Source organism: Scardinius erythrophthalmus (assembly GCF_964197995.2).
Source record: "Scardinius erythrophthalmus genome assembly, chromosome: 4".
Classification (NCBI taxonomy): domain Eukaryota; kingdom Metazoa; phylum Chordata; class Actinopteri; order Cypriniformes; family Leuciscidae; genus Scardinius; species Scardinius erythrophthalmus.
In genome coordinates this window covers 966934-986933 of record NC_138224.1, presented here as the reverse complement: position 1 = coordinate 986933, position 20000 = coordinate 966934, and the positions used below count along the sequence as shown (strand labels likewise).

At 39.6% G+C, this 20000-nt stretch overlaps 1 protein-coding gene across 1 annotated transcript in view; it reads right to left on the bottom strand.

Annotated features, from left to right (window-relative positions):
* Positions 1-213: 213 nt before the first annotated feature.
* sim1b (SIM bHLH transcription factor 1b) overlaps positions 214-20000 on the bottom strand; it is a gene marked incomplete at both ends in the record, with an annotated part of 24512 nt that continues 4725 nt past the window's right edge. Inside the window, 10 exons of the mRNA XM_081364461.1 lie at positions 214-560; positions 4376-4658; positions 5794-5938; positions 7425-7572; positions 8108-8214; positions 8862-9061; positions 9146-9231; positions 10119-10227; positions 10887-10976; positions 11325-11422. Of these exons, the coding sequence (XP_081220587.1) occupies positions 214-560; positions 4376-4658; positions 5794-5938; positions 7425-7572; positions 8108-8214; positions 8862-9061; positions 9146-9231; positions 10119-10227; positions 10887-10976; positions 11325-11422 (1613 nt within the window). The remainder of the gene's footprint in view (positions 561-4375; positions 4659-5793; positions 5939-7424; positions 7573-8107; positions 8215-8861; positions 9062-9145; positions 9232-10118; positions 10228-10886; positions 10977-11324; positions 11423-20000) is intronic.

Here is a 20000-nt window from a genome sequence, read left to right as displayed (position 1 = left end):
ACCAATTATCTATAAACACTGCAAAACTGCATCCAAATAATGGGAATTAATGTGAAAATGTCCGTAATTGACATGGAAATTTTATTAAAACGCTTCATTTTCTTCATGCAAAATATATTTCCGTCTTTCCTCCGGTTTGGGATTTGAGCTACACAGGGATTTTTCCACGTTAACAGGGATTTCTTCAAGCTGATCCCGGCGAGTGTTCTCCCGTCAGCTGCCGTTGCTGATGATGACGGATGTGCCGTTGTGTGTGTGTGTGTGTGTGGCGCTCGTCTGAAAGTGCATGTGTGAGTTCACGTCGTAAGGACTCGTCCCGTCCTGCTGGCGGTCGGGGCTCAGGATGATCCGGGGCCCCGGGGCCCCTCGGCACACCATGGAGGAGAACAGCACGGAGGAGGGATAATCTCTCATCTGTACGTCCTCCACTTTAATCATCTCCTGTTTGGCTCTGATCAGCGTCTCCATCCTCTCCGACGGGCCGTTGTCATGGCAACTGTCTCCGGAATCACCCGACGACGCTCCCGGAGAGCTGAGCGCGCGCTCCTCATCCCAGTGAGCTGTCGACGGAAACACACACGATTCGGTGTAAGTCGGATTCTGTTTAGATTCTCGTTACTGTACAGCCAAATACCATTTCCCATTAAATCATGCTTTTGTAAATAATAATTATGATTAAAAATTAGGGCACTTGACTTTTTATCTCATAATTGAATTTTTTTTCATATCAAAATGTACATTGTATCTCATAATTGTGACTTAATGTGTCAATTTCAAATCTCAGTGTCATAATTTAGATTTTTTAGCATACTTAAAAAAAATCTCATAATTATGATTTAGTGTCATAATTTCGACTTTCTCATAGTGTTATTTTTTTAAATCTTATAATTCTGATTTAGTATTTTAATAATTTTGACGGTCTAATAATTTTGACATTTTGACTTTTGGTCAGAGTTTTAAATTTGATCCTCATAATTTAATCTCAAAGTTGACTTAGTATCTCATAATTACTTTCTCATATATTAGTATTTCATAATTTCGACTTTATCTCAATTTCTACAATTTATGTCATAATGATGACTTAGCATCCCATAATTTTGACTATTTTTAATCTCATAATTATGAGTTAGTATGTCAATCTCATAATTTCAACATTTTTGTCATACTTTACATACATTTCATAATTTAATTTTTTGTTATAATAATGATTTGGTATGTAAATCTCATCATTTTGACATTTTACATCATAACTACCGAAAAAATTCTGACTGAAATTTTGACTTCTCGTCATAGTTTTGAATTTTATTCTCATAATTTTTACTTTTTAATCTCATAATTGACTTAGTATCTCAGAATTTTGATTTAGTATGTCATACTTTAGATTTATGTCATAATTATAATTTTCCAAAGCAAGATTTTTTTTCTAATCTGGCAGATATGGGATCCATAGACTTAATTTTCTACATGCAAAATGAAATGTTCGCTTTTCTTGAGATTTGAGCTGAGAGTGTTTCTGCTGTAAACAGGAACAGGAGAACAGAGTCAGAAACGGGATTTTCCTTCTTTTTTCCATTGATTTATGATTCAGCAGATCCGTTCTGAAATAAGCAGAACAGTCCTTCCTTCTTCTTTCATTTACACTCGTCTCGCTTCTCGTATGTGTGTGTGTGTGTGTGTGTGTGTGTGTGTGTGTGTGTGTGTGTGTGTGTGAATATATGTGTGCTGAAACTCACTGATGAATGATTGTGAAGTATGATATATATATATATATATATATGTATATTTTAGTCCATCATCCGCGTGTTAGAGTGCATTAAGTAATTGTTTACAATTAAAGTTGTGAATAAATGGTAATTACTGTAAAAAAACGTGTTTATATTAATGCTGTGCAACGATTAATCACCATTTTGTGATTTTGTGATGACAAAAGTTTGTGTTTAGGGTGGAGCCGAACCCGAATACGGTATTCGGAAAGCACAAATAATGTGTTTTTTACGAATACTTATTTCGAACAAATACTTTTAAAAATATTTGTATTCGGGAACAAGAAAAACTTTATATCAAAAAGCTGCGTTTCCTCATGAGACATGGCGACCGGCGGTGCTGCTGATGTGGTGGCTGAAATATTTTGGATTAGGCTAATGTCACGTTGTCATAAGGGGTAGTGTTCACATAGCGCGTTTTTTGCGCGTGCAGATTTCAAATGTAGGCGCGCGGCAACCGCCCTTATAAGGGGCCGCTCACATATCGCGCCTAAAAACGCGTTGAAAACGCTAGGCGCGCCGCGTTCTCCTTTTTTCCAAAGCGCTCGGGTGGTTGCGCTCCGGAGGCGTCTGTCGTTGCTAAGCTTGGTTCTTGTCACGTGACCTGCGGTGCGCTTGCGGCATTCTGAAAAGTTGAGATGTTTTTATCTCGATGCGGCGCGGACGCGCTTGGAAAAAACGAGCGCGTCGCACCGCGACCGCGTCGCTTCCATTATGAGCGCGCATACCGCGCGGCTACATTTGAAATAACGAACTTGCGCGCGCAAAAGACGCGATATGTGAGCGGCCCCTAATAGAAGCGAGCGGCGCGCTGCATAGCAACGACAGACGCCACAGGAGGGCAAGCGCTTGTGGAAAGGACAAAACGGTGCGAAATGCGCTCTTCATGATGACGAGGAAGTATCAGCAAAGAATTAATTGATTTCTAGCCCTTGCATTAGCTTTAGATATATTTATGGAGATGAGAAATGAAATAAAAAGCCGTCATTATGTCATTAATATCAGTCCGTCAGAAAAGCAGTTCTAGGCTTATTCTTGGCTGGATAACTCTTAGCAGGTTTAAAAAGCTCTTTTAAAATTAAATATGAATGCAGTTTTGGATTAAATAAAAGTACAGTCAAGTCAAATAAAACATGTTTTATCTCCTGTTTGGTAACACTACAATAAGATACCATTCATTAACGTTACTTAATGCGTTATATAACATCAACACATTGAGTGAACAATATATTTTTACAACATTAATTAATGTTTGTGAATGTTATTTAATCAAAATACTTAATTGGTCATGTTTGTTCACTTCATTCATTGTGCATTAAATAATGTTAACATAAATAATGTTAACTTTTGATTTTAAAAATGTATTTTTAAATGAACCCCAAGGAGAATAATTGCGACAGTATATAGCCTAACTATTGTTTATTGTTAGATCATTTTATCTAATGTTATCTAACAAATGGAATATTATTGTAAAGTGTTTTTAATACTACAGTTTCCATCTTTGTAACCGTGATATACACTTTAATATATGTAAATTTAATCTAAATTAAGCTTTGGTACCAAAATTGTTACCGAGAACCGTGGATTTTCACAGGTATTGGTACCGAATACTGAAATGTTGGTACCGTGACAACACTAGTAGCTCTGTTAGCTCGGTAATTTAGACAATAGGCTGTTGACAGAGTAACGTTAACGTAGGTAATGCTGTTATGTTATTTTCTATTCAATGACGTTCCTTGTTACATGTTCATTGCTGGATTTATGGAAAAACATCAACCAATATTGCATATCCATAATTATTATAACAGATATAATTAAAGAATACTTACACTATAACGTAAATTAGAAGTGTAACGCAAAAAAAAATAGATTTTTACACCTATTTTGAATTTTACTCGAATACAAATACAAATACAAATACTTTTCCCCTCTCAACAAATACAAATACAGATACAAATACCGGCTGCTTTGCACACCCCTTTACATAATATATGTGTGTGTGTACTGTGTATAATTATATATATATATATATACTGTATATATATATATATATATAAATACACACGTGCATGTATATATTTAAGAAAAAAATGTTATTTACACAAAATATTTATATTAATATATAATATAAATTATATATAAATATATGCAGTATATACATGCAAATATTTCTTAAATATATACATGCGTGTGTGTGTAGTTATATATACAAAATAATCACACACAGTACACACACATATATTATGTAAACAAACCTTTTTTTTGGATGCGATTAATCGTTGTCAGCACTAATTTAAATATAAATATGAATATCAATAACTTTAAACTTTAAAGGGAACAATGCCTAAACACCAGTGTCCCAATTTACCCCAATTAACACATGGCCAAGATGACATCATATAAAAGTTGTTTTGATGAAAGATTATGATTCCCAGCAAGGACACATTAAATAAAAAGATATGTTTGGACTTTCTCAATATTAAGGACTTCTATAAACGATCATGGTTTCCACAAACTGGCTGTTTTTTTTTTTATCAGAAAAGTTGCAAATCATCATATCAGAATCAGAGAGATTTCTGGAGGATCATGTGACACATCTTTACACGACTGACCGTGAGCATGATGAAACGCTCTTCCGTCTCGCGAGGCGTCCCACCATCCCTCTCTCCCGTAACGCCCGCCCTGATCACACACCGGTGTGTGTGTGTGTGTGGTGTGTGAGGCCATGTGCATCACGTCAGCCTGAGAGAGGCTGTAACACAGCGAAACTCCCGCCGGTTCTGTCGGGTCGCCCGGATCCGCTCGCTGCGGGGAGGCGGAGTCAGTCTGAGGGCTGCCGTCCCATTGGCTGTCGTGATCCGAGTCCGAGCGATCCGCCGGGAAACCCGAGAACTGCTGAACACACAATATCCAAAATTATATCTGGTGTCTGAATAATGTTTGGTTTGACTGTACATGCGCTCCCATGTCAAACCAAAATTTATTCAGACAAAAGTTTGTGTTTACGTAATATATGCGCGTGTGTAACTGTTTAATTATAACACCAATTTATGTAACTGAGGAGAGCAAAATAAAGTAAACTGTGACATATTATACCCAATAATTCTTCATTCAGAGACTACCAGTGACATTTATAAAAATTTGGGACTCAGAAACTCTCAAAATTTGAGAGTGTGTGTGTGAGTGTGTGAGAGTGTGTGTGAGTGTGTGAGAGTGTGTGTGAGAGTGTGTGTGAGTGTATGAAAGTGTGTAAGAGTGTGTGTGAGTGTGTGTGAGTGTGTGAGAGTGTGTGTGAGAGTGTGTGTGTGAGTGTATGAAAGTGTGTAAGAGTGTGTGTGAGTGTGTGTGAGTGTGTGAGAGTGTGTGTGAGTGTGTGAGAGTGTGTGTGAGAGTGTGTGTGAGTGTATGAAAGTGTGTAAGAGTGTGTGTGAGTGTGTGTGAGAGTGTGTGTGAGAGTGTGTGTGTGAGTGTATGAAAGTGTGTAAGAGTGTGTGTGAGTGTGTGTGAGTGTGTGAGAGTGTGTGAGAGTGTGTGTGAGAGTGTGTGTGAGTGTATGAAAGTGTGTAAGAGTGTGTGTGAGTGTGTGTGAGTGTGTGAGAGTGTGTGTGAGAGTGTGTGTGTGTGAGTGTATGAAAGTGTGTAAGAGTGTGTGTGAGTGTGTGTGAGTGTGTGAGAGTGTGTGAGAGTGTGTGTGAGAGTGTGTGTGAGTGTATGAAAGTGTGTAAGAGTGTGTGTGAGTGTGTGTGAGTGTGTGTGAGTGTGTGTGAGTGTGTGAGAGTGTGTGTGAGAGTGTGTGTGTGAGTGTATGAAAGTGTGTAAGAGTGTGTGTGAGTGTGTGTGAGTGTGTGAGAGTGTGTGAGAGTGTGTGTGAGAGTGTGTGTGAGTGTATGAAAGTGTGTAAGAGTGTGTGTGAGTGTGTGTGTGAGTGTGTGTGAGTGTGTGAAAGTGTGTAAGAGTGTGTGTGTGAGAGTGTGTGTGAGTGTATAAGAGTGTGTGTGAGTGTGTAAAAGTGTGTGAGTGTGTGTGACACCTGTGAGTAAGGAGAAACCGAGAGCTTGCTCCTGTTGGAAACCGGAGGTTTGTCCTCGCGCTCCTGATGGTTCGTGTACGGGAACGCCGGTTTACTGGGATTCAACTGGTCCAGCGAGAGCAGCAGGCCTTTATATTCAGTGTCCCTAAACACACACACACACACACACACACACACACACACACACCCTCATGTGTTAACACTTAATAACACTGATCCTTTATTAATGAATAACTACAGGAACACATGAGTAACGCACTATTAACACTCCAGTAACTACATTAACTAACAACAAACTCTGATTAATGAACTAGTGAGTATTATCGCTCAGTTAAATGAGGTCATTCACTATTAGATAATCAATAACTATATTTTTCATACCTCCCAGAGAACTACTAACAGGTTCATAATTAACATGAATAGTGCATAATGTATAATATTAGGTGATGGTAACCCGCTAGTAACGACTCAAGGACTGCTCATTATTTGGATCGGTTTCTACAGAGAAAAACATGATAACTCCTGAATATTGACTGTTATTGTTAGTTATTGTTATTTAAGTTATTGTGCGCTTTTAAGATTATTGTAAGATTTTGAATATTAATTCCTTCCATCGGACACATTTGGTGACACTTTAGTCATTACTAGTGTGTGTTCCCATTACCTACCTTATATAATACATTATTATTATTGATATTAATTTAATAAATAATAAAATAAATAATTTATTAATTAATTTTTAAAATTCTGATCCAGATAATGAGTAGTTCCTTTAGAAAAATGTATTAACACTTTAGTCATTACTTATGGGTTCCCGTTACCTACCTTATATAATACATTATTAATTATGAACCTGTATAGTTCTCTATGAAAAAAATATTAGTTATTGATTAGCTAATAGTGAATGACCTCATTTAACTGAGCGCTATTACTTACTAATTTATTAATCAGAGTTTGTTGTTAGTTATTGTAGCTACTAGAGTGTCAATAGTGCGTTACTCATGTGTTCCTGTAGTTATTTATTCATTAATGAAGGATCAGTGTTATAAAGTGTAAGCCCTCATGTTATTATGATGATGTCACTGACTGTGGCAGTCGTGACCCCTGACCCCTGAGTGCTTGTGAAATGTCTCTCATTGATTTCACACCTGTGGTTTTGTGTTGGTGACCTTTGACCCCGTAGCCTCTATCTGAACCCCTGGGACAGACAGTAAACAGCCTTTATTCGGCTCTTATCAGGAACATGTACATTTGTTTAATGAGACGCAGGTTTTTCATCATTTCTGATGTTGATGTTGAACTGAGAGTTTCAGACGACCTCAGTTTGACCCCGCACTTAAAATAAGAGTTCATCATGACTTTAGTCCATTTCATGCCAAAACTCTTTTATATGAACTAAAAATCTGCAGCTCTCACATCTAATTTGCATAAATGCATATTCAAATTTGGCGTGTGAAGACGTGTTCATACATCATAAAGTTAAACGCATCTCCACAAATGGAGTAAATGACTGAAATCTCCTGAAATACTGTCGCTTCTCCACTTTTTCTGCAGGTGCTTGAATTCCCTGGTCACTGGAGTGTGTGTGAAGAGTGTGTGTGAAGAGTGTGTGTTGTGAACGTGCGACTCACGTGAGGACGTAATTGACGCTGACGATGCAGTGCGGTCGAGACGAGCGACTGTTGTGGACGATTGTGGCGTAACTCTGAACCCAAACCCATCCGCCATGTTTCGACAAGAAGCGGTAATACTTAGTGGTGACCTGTCCTTTCACAAGCACTGCACACACACACACACAATCACACACACACACAGATCACATGTATGAAACATTAAACTGCTCTTAAATGGCTCATGTTTCACTTTACAAAAAGGTATGGGACTTTATAACACGCAATTGGGAGCTATAAGGTCAGAATTGCGTAATATAAAGTCAAAATTATGTATTAAAGTCAGAATTGTGAGATATAAACTTGCAATTCTGACTTTTTTTCTCGCAAGTCTGACTTTATATCTCGCAATTGGGAGATATAGAGTCAGAATTGCAAGAAAAAAAGTCAGAATTGTGAGAAATAAAGTCAGAATTGCGAGATGTAAACTTGCAATTGTGAGATAAAATGTCGCAATTATCTTTTAAAATGTTTAATTCTGTGGCGGAAACAAGCTTTTATAGTGCCACAGGCTCTAAACAAAATATAATCCTCCAACGCGATATATATATATACAGTATATATATATATATGAATAACAGTAGTTCATTAGAAGTGAATAACAGTACATTTACAGTATGTTTTACTGTATTATGAGGACTCACAGAGGTGATGAGCGCAGCGCAGGTGAAAACTGTCACAGCTGTGCACGTGATGATACAGGGTCTTCTCAATCAGGTCCTGTGGTTCATATCCTGTCAGCTCTGAAACCCTTGTAGACACAGAACAACAAGAATCAGCGCTGACCGTGAAACCAATCGCGTTCTTCCTCAGAGCTTCTGTCTCGTTTTCCAGCACTAATATCTGGACAGTCTTAAATCAAGATGCATTTACTGGAGAAGAACAATGACTGAAGATATTAAGATGTGACAAATCATCAAAATGAAGTGAGTTTGTGTTTAAAACAAGAACAAATATCTGCTAATGGAGTCAGAAAAATAAACTTAATTCACAGAGAAAACAGGATTTTTTTTCTGACTCCATTGTCAGACATTTGCTCTTGTTTTAAACACAAACTCACTTCATTTTGATGCATTTTTCAGAAAACAAGACTTTTTCAAGAAGAATTTTTTTTCTTGAATGTTTAGGGAACATTAACATTGTATCATTCTTCAAACATTATGGAACGTTACTTTTAATTGTAATCTGAACGTTCTGAAACAAGTAGAAACATTTAAAAACTGTTACATTTAAAAACCGTTACATTTAAAAACCGTTACATTTGAAAACAAACATCCAACTGAAACATTCCAGTAAAAGTAAATTCCTTTTGATTTAAGAATGTGTCGATATTTGCACTGGAAAACGAGACAGAAACGCTGATTTTTACCGGTGTAACGTGTGTGTCCTGTATATTACCTCGAGTCCAGGAAGATGAGCTTCATATCCAGACTGGCCCGAAACATGAACATGTTGCTGTGAAGCTTGATCTCGGTGACGGCGCTGGGCGGTAAAGTGTGTCCGACCGCCACCAGACCCACGTTCTGATAACAGCCGTCGAACAGAGACGAGTCCAGACCGAACGGCCGGATCTTCAGATACCCACTGCAGTGGATCACCTGAGGGTCAAAGGTCAACTCTGTTAGTGTCTATTAGTGTTACATAATGCAGCGTCTAAACTCAAAATATTAATAAAACTGTACCTTATATCCTCCACTCGTGAGCCCGGCGTTACGTTTGGCCAGAACACATTTCATCCTCAAGAAGAACGATCGTTCAACTTCGTACTCTAAAATGAGGAAAATTCACATTCATTGACTGGGTTTCCAGGTAAGGGTTCGGGTTATCAGGAAACACTCCCATAAACCTTTACTAAATGTTAAAATCTCCCTGTGTTGAAAATCCAGCGTTTAATGTGGTTTATGACTGTTTATATGTGGTGTTTTTAATCTGCTTTAAGACAAATCATGTGTAAATTCATAAGTCGACAGCATTGCTGAGTATTTCCTCCTTAAAACTGCAGTGAACCAAAGACAGTCTCAAAAACACGCTTTGAAATCGCTGGTGTTTCTGACGTCACAAACTACCTTGTAACCAATCAGATCAACGTGTGATCGTCAACCAGTGGATCTCTGAGCTGAGCGAGTGAGTGGAGGCGGGGCTCATTCGCATATTCATTGAACCGAGAATACTAAATGAGGCAAGGGTGTCGAGTTACAGTCAAGATATTTTAAGACATTTAAAAAAACACTTAAATATGTCATTCTGGTGATCAAAGATGAGTTTTATGGGACAAAATGATTGACTACAGGGAGACTTTAAGATAAAACAATGTTTAAATAACATTTATAGAACGGTCTTATAGCATTATTAAAGGAGTCATGACATCAGAAATGAAATTTGCCATGATCTTTTGACATATAAGAAGTGTTTGTACCATTAAAAGATTCTGCGAGTTTCAGAGCTTAAAACGTCCTCTTCATTATAAACACAGCAGTATTTAATCACGCTCAAAAACACGGCTCGTTTTGACACTGCAGGATCTTTGATGTCACATGGGCTAATTCATTTGCATATGCCCGCCTCCATAACAAGACATCGACCAATTAGAACTGTGTGGGAATTACTCTGTTGTTCTAGATAGAGAGAATGTGCAAAGCGAGTCTGATCTCTTACCTTGGACGAAGTGTGTGTGATACGACGGTTGTGGCGTCAGGACCGCTGCCATCTCGTCATGATCGGCCGGATGAACATATTCATAAATACTGTTTCCCGTCAACTCTACCTGTGTGAAAGGACTTCTGTAATTCTACTGGAGCAATTGTGAGATAAAAATTCGCAATTATCTTTTAAAAATATTTTATTGTGGCGGAAACAAGCGTCCATAGTGCCAGAACTCCGAACAAACATATAAACCTCCAGTGATATATATATATGTGTGACCCTGGACCACAAAACCAGTCACAAGGGTCAATTTTTTTAAATAGAGATTAATACATCATCTGAAAGCTGAATAAATAATCTTTCCATTGATGTATGGTTTGTTATGATAGGACAATATTTGGCCGAGATACAACTATTGAAAATCTGGAATCTGAGGGTGCAAAGAAATCAAAACATTGAGAAAATCCCCTTTAAAGTTGTTCATTTATGTTCACAATATTGCTGCATTCACTCACAGAAATATTTTTTTATATACATTTACGGTAGGAAATTTACAAAATATCTTCATGGAACATGATCTTTACTGAATATCCTAATGATTTTTGGCATAAAAGAAAAATCTATAATTTTGACCCATACAATGTATTGTTGGCTATTGCCACAGATATACCCATGCGACTCGAGACTGGTTTTGTGATCCAGGATCACAGACACACACACACACACACACACACACACATATGAAGCATGGCAACCGTCAGATGTTAGTGTGTTCTTCACCTGTGAGAGTCCCAGATGAACCGACGCCGTCTCAGAAATATACATGATCTTTCCGTCTGCAGCAACTACAAATATAAACCCGTCTAACGTCTGCAGATCAAGAACATCAGACAGGTCATGACAGAAACACACAAAAATCTGCGAAGAAGCTTCGTTAGACACGAGAACCAGGCATGCGTGTAATACAGTGTCCTTGTTACATATGTTACATGTACTTACCATAGTAATAACAGTAAATCATGCATAATTACATGCAACTAACCCTCAACCAAACCCTAATCCTATAGTAAGTACATGTAGTTGATTAATATCACTCATATAGTTACAATGTAACAATGACACCTTAAAATAGTGTAACCGTTGTTATTATAAACATTTCCTGCAATATTTCTCAATTATTAAAGCCAATGATAATAATAAAAAAAGTCGTAATATTACCTGGAGCATCTTGCTGATTATTACCTGGAGTAAATGCGATCCGAGCTCTTGCGCAGTGTTATCTGCAGATCTGGCTCGACCCCACACTTCCCCCAATCCTACAGACATCAACACACACACACCTTCATCAATAACATCAACACACACACCTTCAACACACACACCTTCATTAATAACATCAACACACACACCTTCAACAATAACATCAACACACACACCTTCATCAATAACTACAGACATCAACACACACACCTTCATCAATAACTACAGACATTAACACACACACACACACACACACACACACACACACACACACACACACACACACCTTCATCAATAACTACAGACACCAACACACACCTTCATCAATAACTACAGACATCAACACACACACACACACACACACACACACACACACACACACACACACACACACACACACACACACACACACACACACACACACCTTCATCAATAACTACAGACACCAACACACACACACCTTCATCAATAACTACAGACACCAACACACACCTTCATCAGTAACTACAGACACCAACACACACACCTTCATCAAGAACTACAGACATCAAAACACACACACACACACACACACACACACACACACACACACACACACACACACACACACACACACACACACACACACACCTTCATCAGTAACTACAGACATCAACACACACACCTTCATCAATAACTACAGACATCAACACACACACCTTCATCAATAACTACAGACACCAACACACACACCTTCATCAATAACTACAGACACCAACACACACACCTTCATCAATAACTACAGACACCAACACACACACCTTCATCAATAACTACAGACACCAACACACACCTTCATCAATAACTACAGACACCAACACACACACCTTCATCAGTAACTACAGACACCAACACACACCTTCATCAATAACTACAGACACCAACACAAACACCTTCATCAGTAACTACAGACATCAACACACACACACACACACACACACACACACACACACACACACACACACACACACACACACACACACACTTTCATCAGTAACTACAGACATCAACACACACACCTTCATCAATAACTACAGACACCAACACACACCTTCATCAATAACTACAGACACCAACACACACACACCTTCATCAGTAACTACAGACACCAACACACACACCTTCATCAATAACTACAGACACCAACACACACACCTTCATCAATAACTACAGACACCAACACACACCTTCATCAATAACTACAGACACCAACACACACACCTTCATCAGTAACTACAGACACCAACACACACCTTCATCAATAACTACAGACACCAACACAAACACCTTCATCAGTAACTACAGACATCAACACACACACACACACACACACACACACACACACACACACACACACACACACACACACACACACACACACACACACCTTCATCAATAACTACAGACACCAACACACACACACCTTCATCAGTAACTACAGACACCAACACACACACCTTCATCAATAACTACAGACACCTTCATCAATAACTACAGACACCAACACACACACCTTCATCAATAACTACAGACACCAACACACACACCTTCATCAATAACTACAGACACCAACACACACACCTTCATCAGTAACTACAGACACCAACACACACCTTCATCAGTAACTACAGACATCAACACACACACACCTTCATCAATAACTACAGACATCAACACACACACCTTCATCAATAACTACAGACACCAACACACACACCTTCATCAATAACTACAGACATCAACACACACACACACACACACACACACACACACACACACACACACACACACACACACACACACACACACACACACACACACACACACACCTTCATCAGTAACTACCGACATCAACACAATAACTACAGACACCAACACACACACACCTTCATCAATAACTACAGACATCAACACAATAACTACAGACACCAACACACACACACCTTCATCAGTAACTACAGACACCAACACACACACACCTTCATCAGTAACTACAGACACCAACACACACACCTTCATCAATAACTACAGACATCAACACACACACACACACACACACACACACACACACACACACACACACACACACACACACACACACACACACACACACACCTTCATCAGTAACTACCGACATCAACACAATAACTACAGACACCAACACACACACTTTCATCAGTAACTACAGACATCAACACACACACCTTCATCAATAACTACAGACACCAACACACACCTTCATCAATAACTACAGACACCAACACACACACACCTTCATCAGTAACTACAGACACCAACACACACACCTTCATCAATAACTACAGACACCAACACACACACCTTCATCAATAACTACAGACACCAACACACACACCTTCATCAGTAACTACAGACACCAACACACACACCTTCATCAGTAACTACAGACACCAACACACACCTTCATCAATAACTACAGACACCAACACAAACACCTTCATCAGTAACTACAGACATCAACACACACACACACACACACACACACACACACACACACACACACACACACACACACACACACACACCTTCATCAGTAACTACAGACACCAACACACACACACCTTCATCAGTAACTACAGACACCAACACACACACCTTCATCAATAACTACAGACACCAACACACACACCTTCATCAATAACTACAGACACCAACACACACACCTTCATCAATAACTACAGACACCAACACACACACCTTCATCAGTAACTACAGACACCAACACACACACACCTTCATCAATAACTACAGACACCAACACACAAACACCTTCATCAGTAACTACAGACATCAACACACACACACACACACACACACACACACACACACACACACACACACACACACACACACACACACACACACACCTTCATCAGTAACTACAGACACCAACACACACACACCTTCATCAGTAACTACAGACACCAACACACACACCTTCATCAATAACTACAGACACCAACACACACACCTTCATCAGTAACTACAGACACCAACACACACACCTTCATCAATAACTACAGACACCAACACACACACCTTCATCAGTAACTACAGACACCAACACACACACACCTTCATCAGTAACTACAGACACCAACACACACACCTTCATCAATAACTACAGACACCAACACACACACCTTCATCAATAACTACAGACACCAACACACACACCTTCATCAGTAACTACAGACACCAACACACACACCTTCATCAGTAACTACAGACACCAACACACACCTTCATCAATAACTACAGACACCAACACAAACACCTTCATCAGTAACTACAGACATCAACACACACACACACACACACACACACACACACACACACACACACACACACACACACACACACACACACACACACACACACACCTTCATCAGTAACTACAGACACCAACACACACACACCTTCATCAGTAACTACAGACACCAACACACACACCTTCATCAGTAACTACAGACACCAACACACACACACCTTCATCAGTAACTACAGACACCAACACACACACCTTCATCAATAACTACAGACACCAACACACACACCTTCATCAATAACTACAGACACCAACACACACACCTTCATCAATAACTACAGACACCAACACACACACCTTCATCAGTAACTACAGACACCAACACACACCTTCATCAATAACTACAGACACCAACACAAACACCTTCATCAGTAACTACAGACATCAACACACACACACACACACACACACACACACACACACACACACACACACACACACACACACACACACACACACACCTTCATCAATAACTACAGACACCAACACACACACACCTTCATCAGTAACTACAGACACCAACACACACACCTTCATCAATAACTACAGACACCTTCATCAATAACTACAGACACCAACACACACACCTTCATCAATAACTACAGACACCAACACACACACCTTCATCAGTAACTACAGACACCAACACACACCTTCATCAGTAACTACAGACATCAACACACACACACCTTCATCAATAACTACAGACATCAACACACACACCTTCATCAATAACTACAGACACCAACACACACACCTTCATCAATAACTACAGACATCAACACACACACACACACACACACACACACACACACACACACACACACACACACACACACACACACACACACACACACACACACACCTTCATCAGTAACTACCGACATCAACACAATAACTACAGACACCAACACACACACCTTCATCAGTAACTACAGACACCAACACACACACCTTCATCAGTAACTACAGACACCAACACACACACCTTCATCAATAACTACAGACACCTTCATCAATAACTACAGACACCAACACACACACCTTCATCAATAACTACAGACACCAACACACACACCTTCATCAGTAACTACAGACACCAACACACACCTTCATCAGTAACTACAGACATCAACACACACACACCTTCATCAATAACTACAAACATCAACACACACACACCTTCATCAATAACTACAGACATCAACACGCACACCTTCATCAATAACTACAGACACCAACACACACACCTTCATCAATAACTACAGACATCAACACACACACACACACACACACACACACACACACACACACACACACACACACACACACACACCTTCATCAGTAACTACAGACATCAACACACACACCTTCATCAATAACTACAGACACCAACACACACACACCTTCATCAATAACTACCGACATCAACACAATAACTACAGACACCAACACACACACCTTCATCAGTAACTACAGACACCAACACACACACACCTTCATCAGTAACTACAGACACCAACACACACACACACACACACACACACACACACACACCAACACACACACACCTTCATCAATAACTACCGACATCAACACAATAACTACAGACACCAACACACACACCTTCATCAGTAACTACAGACACCAACACACACACACCTTCATCAGTAACTACAGACACCAACACACACACCTTCATCAATAACTACAGACACCAACACACACACCTTCATCAATAACTACAGACACCAACACACACACCTTCATCGGTAACTACAGACACCAACACACACACCTTCATCAGTAACTACAGACACCAACACACACACCTTCATCAATAACTACAGACACCAACACACACACCTTCATCGGTAACTACAGACACCAACACACACACCTTCATCAATAACTACAGACACCAACACACACACCTTAATCAATAACTACAGACACCAACACACACACCTTCATCAATAACAACAGACACCAACACACACACCTTCATCAATAACTACAGACATCAACACACACACACACACACACACACACACACACACACACACCTTCATCAGTAACTACAGACATCAACACACACACACCTTCATCAATAACTACAGACACCAACACACACACCTTCATCAATAACTACAGACACCAACACACACACACACACACACACACACACACACACACACACACACACACACACACACCTTCATCAGTAACTACAGACATCAACACAATAACTACAGACACCAACACACACACACCTTCATCAGTAACTACAGACACCAACACACACACCTTCATCAGTAACTACAGACACCAACACACACACCTTCATCAATAACTACAGACACCAACACACACACCTTCATCAATAACTACAGACACTAACACACACCTTTTTTTTTTTTTTTTTTTTTTTTTTTTTTTTTCTCCATTAGGTCACCTGATGGAGTTTTTCGGTTCCTTGCCACTGTTGCCTTTGGCTTGCTCAGTTGGGGATATTTGGGGATATTTAATTGAATTAATCAATCAACGATACTATTGATCAGCATTACCAAACGTAGACGTTCCACTAGAAACAAACATTGATGTATTGTTCTAATTTATTACTGTGAAGCTGCTTTGATACAACCTGTGTTGTGAAAAGCGCTATATAAATAAACTTGACTTGACTTGACTTGACCAACACACACACCTTCATCAGTAACTACAGACATCAACACACACACCTTCATCAATAACTACAGACATCAACACACACACCTTCATCAATGACTACAGACACCAACACACACACCTTCATCAATAACTACAGACACCAACACACACCTTCATCAGTAACTACAGACATCAACACACACCTTCATCAATAACTACAGACATCAACACACACACACCTTCATCAATAACTACAGACATCAACACACACACACCTTCATCAATAACTACAGACATCAACACACACACCTTCATCAATAACTACAGACACCAACACACACACCTTCATCAATAACTACAGACATCAACACACACACACACACACACACACACACACACACACACACACACACACACACACACACACACACACACACACCTTCATCAGTAACTACAGACATCAACACACACACCTTCATCAATAACTACAGACACCAACACACACACACCTTCATCAATAACTACAGACATCAACACACACACACACACACACACACACACACACACACACACACACACACACACACACACACACACACACACACCTTCATCAGTAACTACAGACATCAACACACACACCTTCATCAATAACTACAGACATCAACACACACACCTTCATCAATAACTACAGACACCAACACACACACCTTCATCAGTAACTACAGACACCAACACACACCTTCATCAGTAACTACAGACATCAACACACACACACCTTCATCAATAACTACAGACATCAACACACACACACCTTCATCAATAACTACAGACATCAACACACACACCTTCATCAATAACTACAGACACCAACACACACACCTTCATCAATAACTACAGACATCAACACACACACACACACACACACACACACACACACACACACACACACACACACACACACACACACACACACACACACCTTCATCAGTAACTACAGACATCAACACACACACCTTCATCAATAACTACAGACACCAACACACACACACCTTCATCAATAACTACCGACATCAACACAATAACTACAGACACCAACACACACACACCTTCATCAGTAACTACAGACACCAACACACACACACCTTCATCAGTAACTACAGACACCAACACACACACCTTCATCAATAACTACAGACACCAACACACACACCTTCATCAATAACTACAGACACTAACACACACCTTTTTTTTTTTTTTTTTTTTTTTTCTCCATTAGGTCACCTGATGGAGTTTTTCGGTTCCTTGCCACTGTTGCCTTTGGCTTGCTCAGTTGGGGATATTTGGGGATATTTAATTGAATTAATCAATCAACGATACTATTGATCAGCATTACCAAACGTAGACGTTCCACTAGAAACAAACATTGATGTATTGTTCTAATTTATTACTGTGAAGCTGCTTTGATACAACCTGTGTTGTGAAAAGCGCTATATAAATAAACTTGACTTGACTTGACTTGACCAACACACACACCTTCATCAGTAACTACAGACATCAACACACACACCTTCATCAATAACTACAGACATCAACACACACACCTTCATCAATGACTACAGACACCAACACACACACCTTCATCAATAACTACAGACATCAACACACACACACACACACACACATACACACACACACACACACACACACACACACACACACACACACACACACACACACCTTCATCAATATCTACAGACACCAACACACACACACCTTCATCAGTAACTACAAACATCAACACACACACCTTCATCAATAACTACAGACATCAACACACACACCTTCATCAATAACTACAGACATCAACACACACACACACACACACACACACACACACACACACACACACACACACACACACACACACACACACACCTTCATCAGTAACTACAGACATCAACACACACACCTTCATCAATAACTACAGACACCAACACACACACACCTTCATCAATAACTACAGACATCAACACAATAACTACAGACACCAACACACACACCTTCATCAGTAACTACAGACACCAACACACACACCTTCATCAGTAACTACAGACACCAACACACACACCTTCATCAGTAACTACAGACACCAACACACACACCTTCATCAGTAACTACAGACACCAACACACACACCTTCATCAATAACTACAGACACCAACACACACACCTTCATCAATAACTACAGACACCAACACACACACCGTCATCGGTAACTACAGACACCAACACACACACACCTTCATCAGTAACTACAGACACCAACACACACACCTTCATCAATAACTACAGACACCAACACACACACCTTCATCGGTAGCTACAGACACCAACACACACACCTTCATCAATAACTACAGACACCAACACACACACCTTCATCAATAACAACAGACACCAACACACACACCTTCATCAATAACTACAGACATCAACACACACACACACACACACACACACACACACACACACACACACACACACACACACACACACAC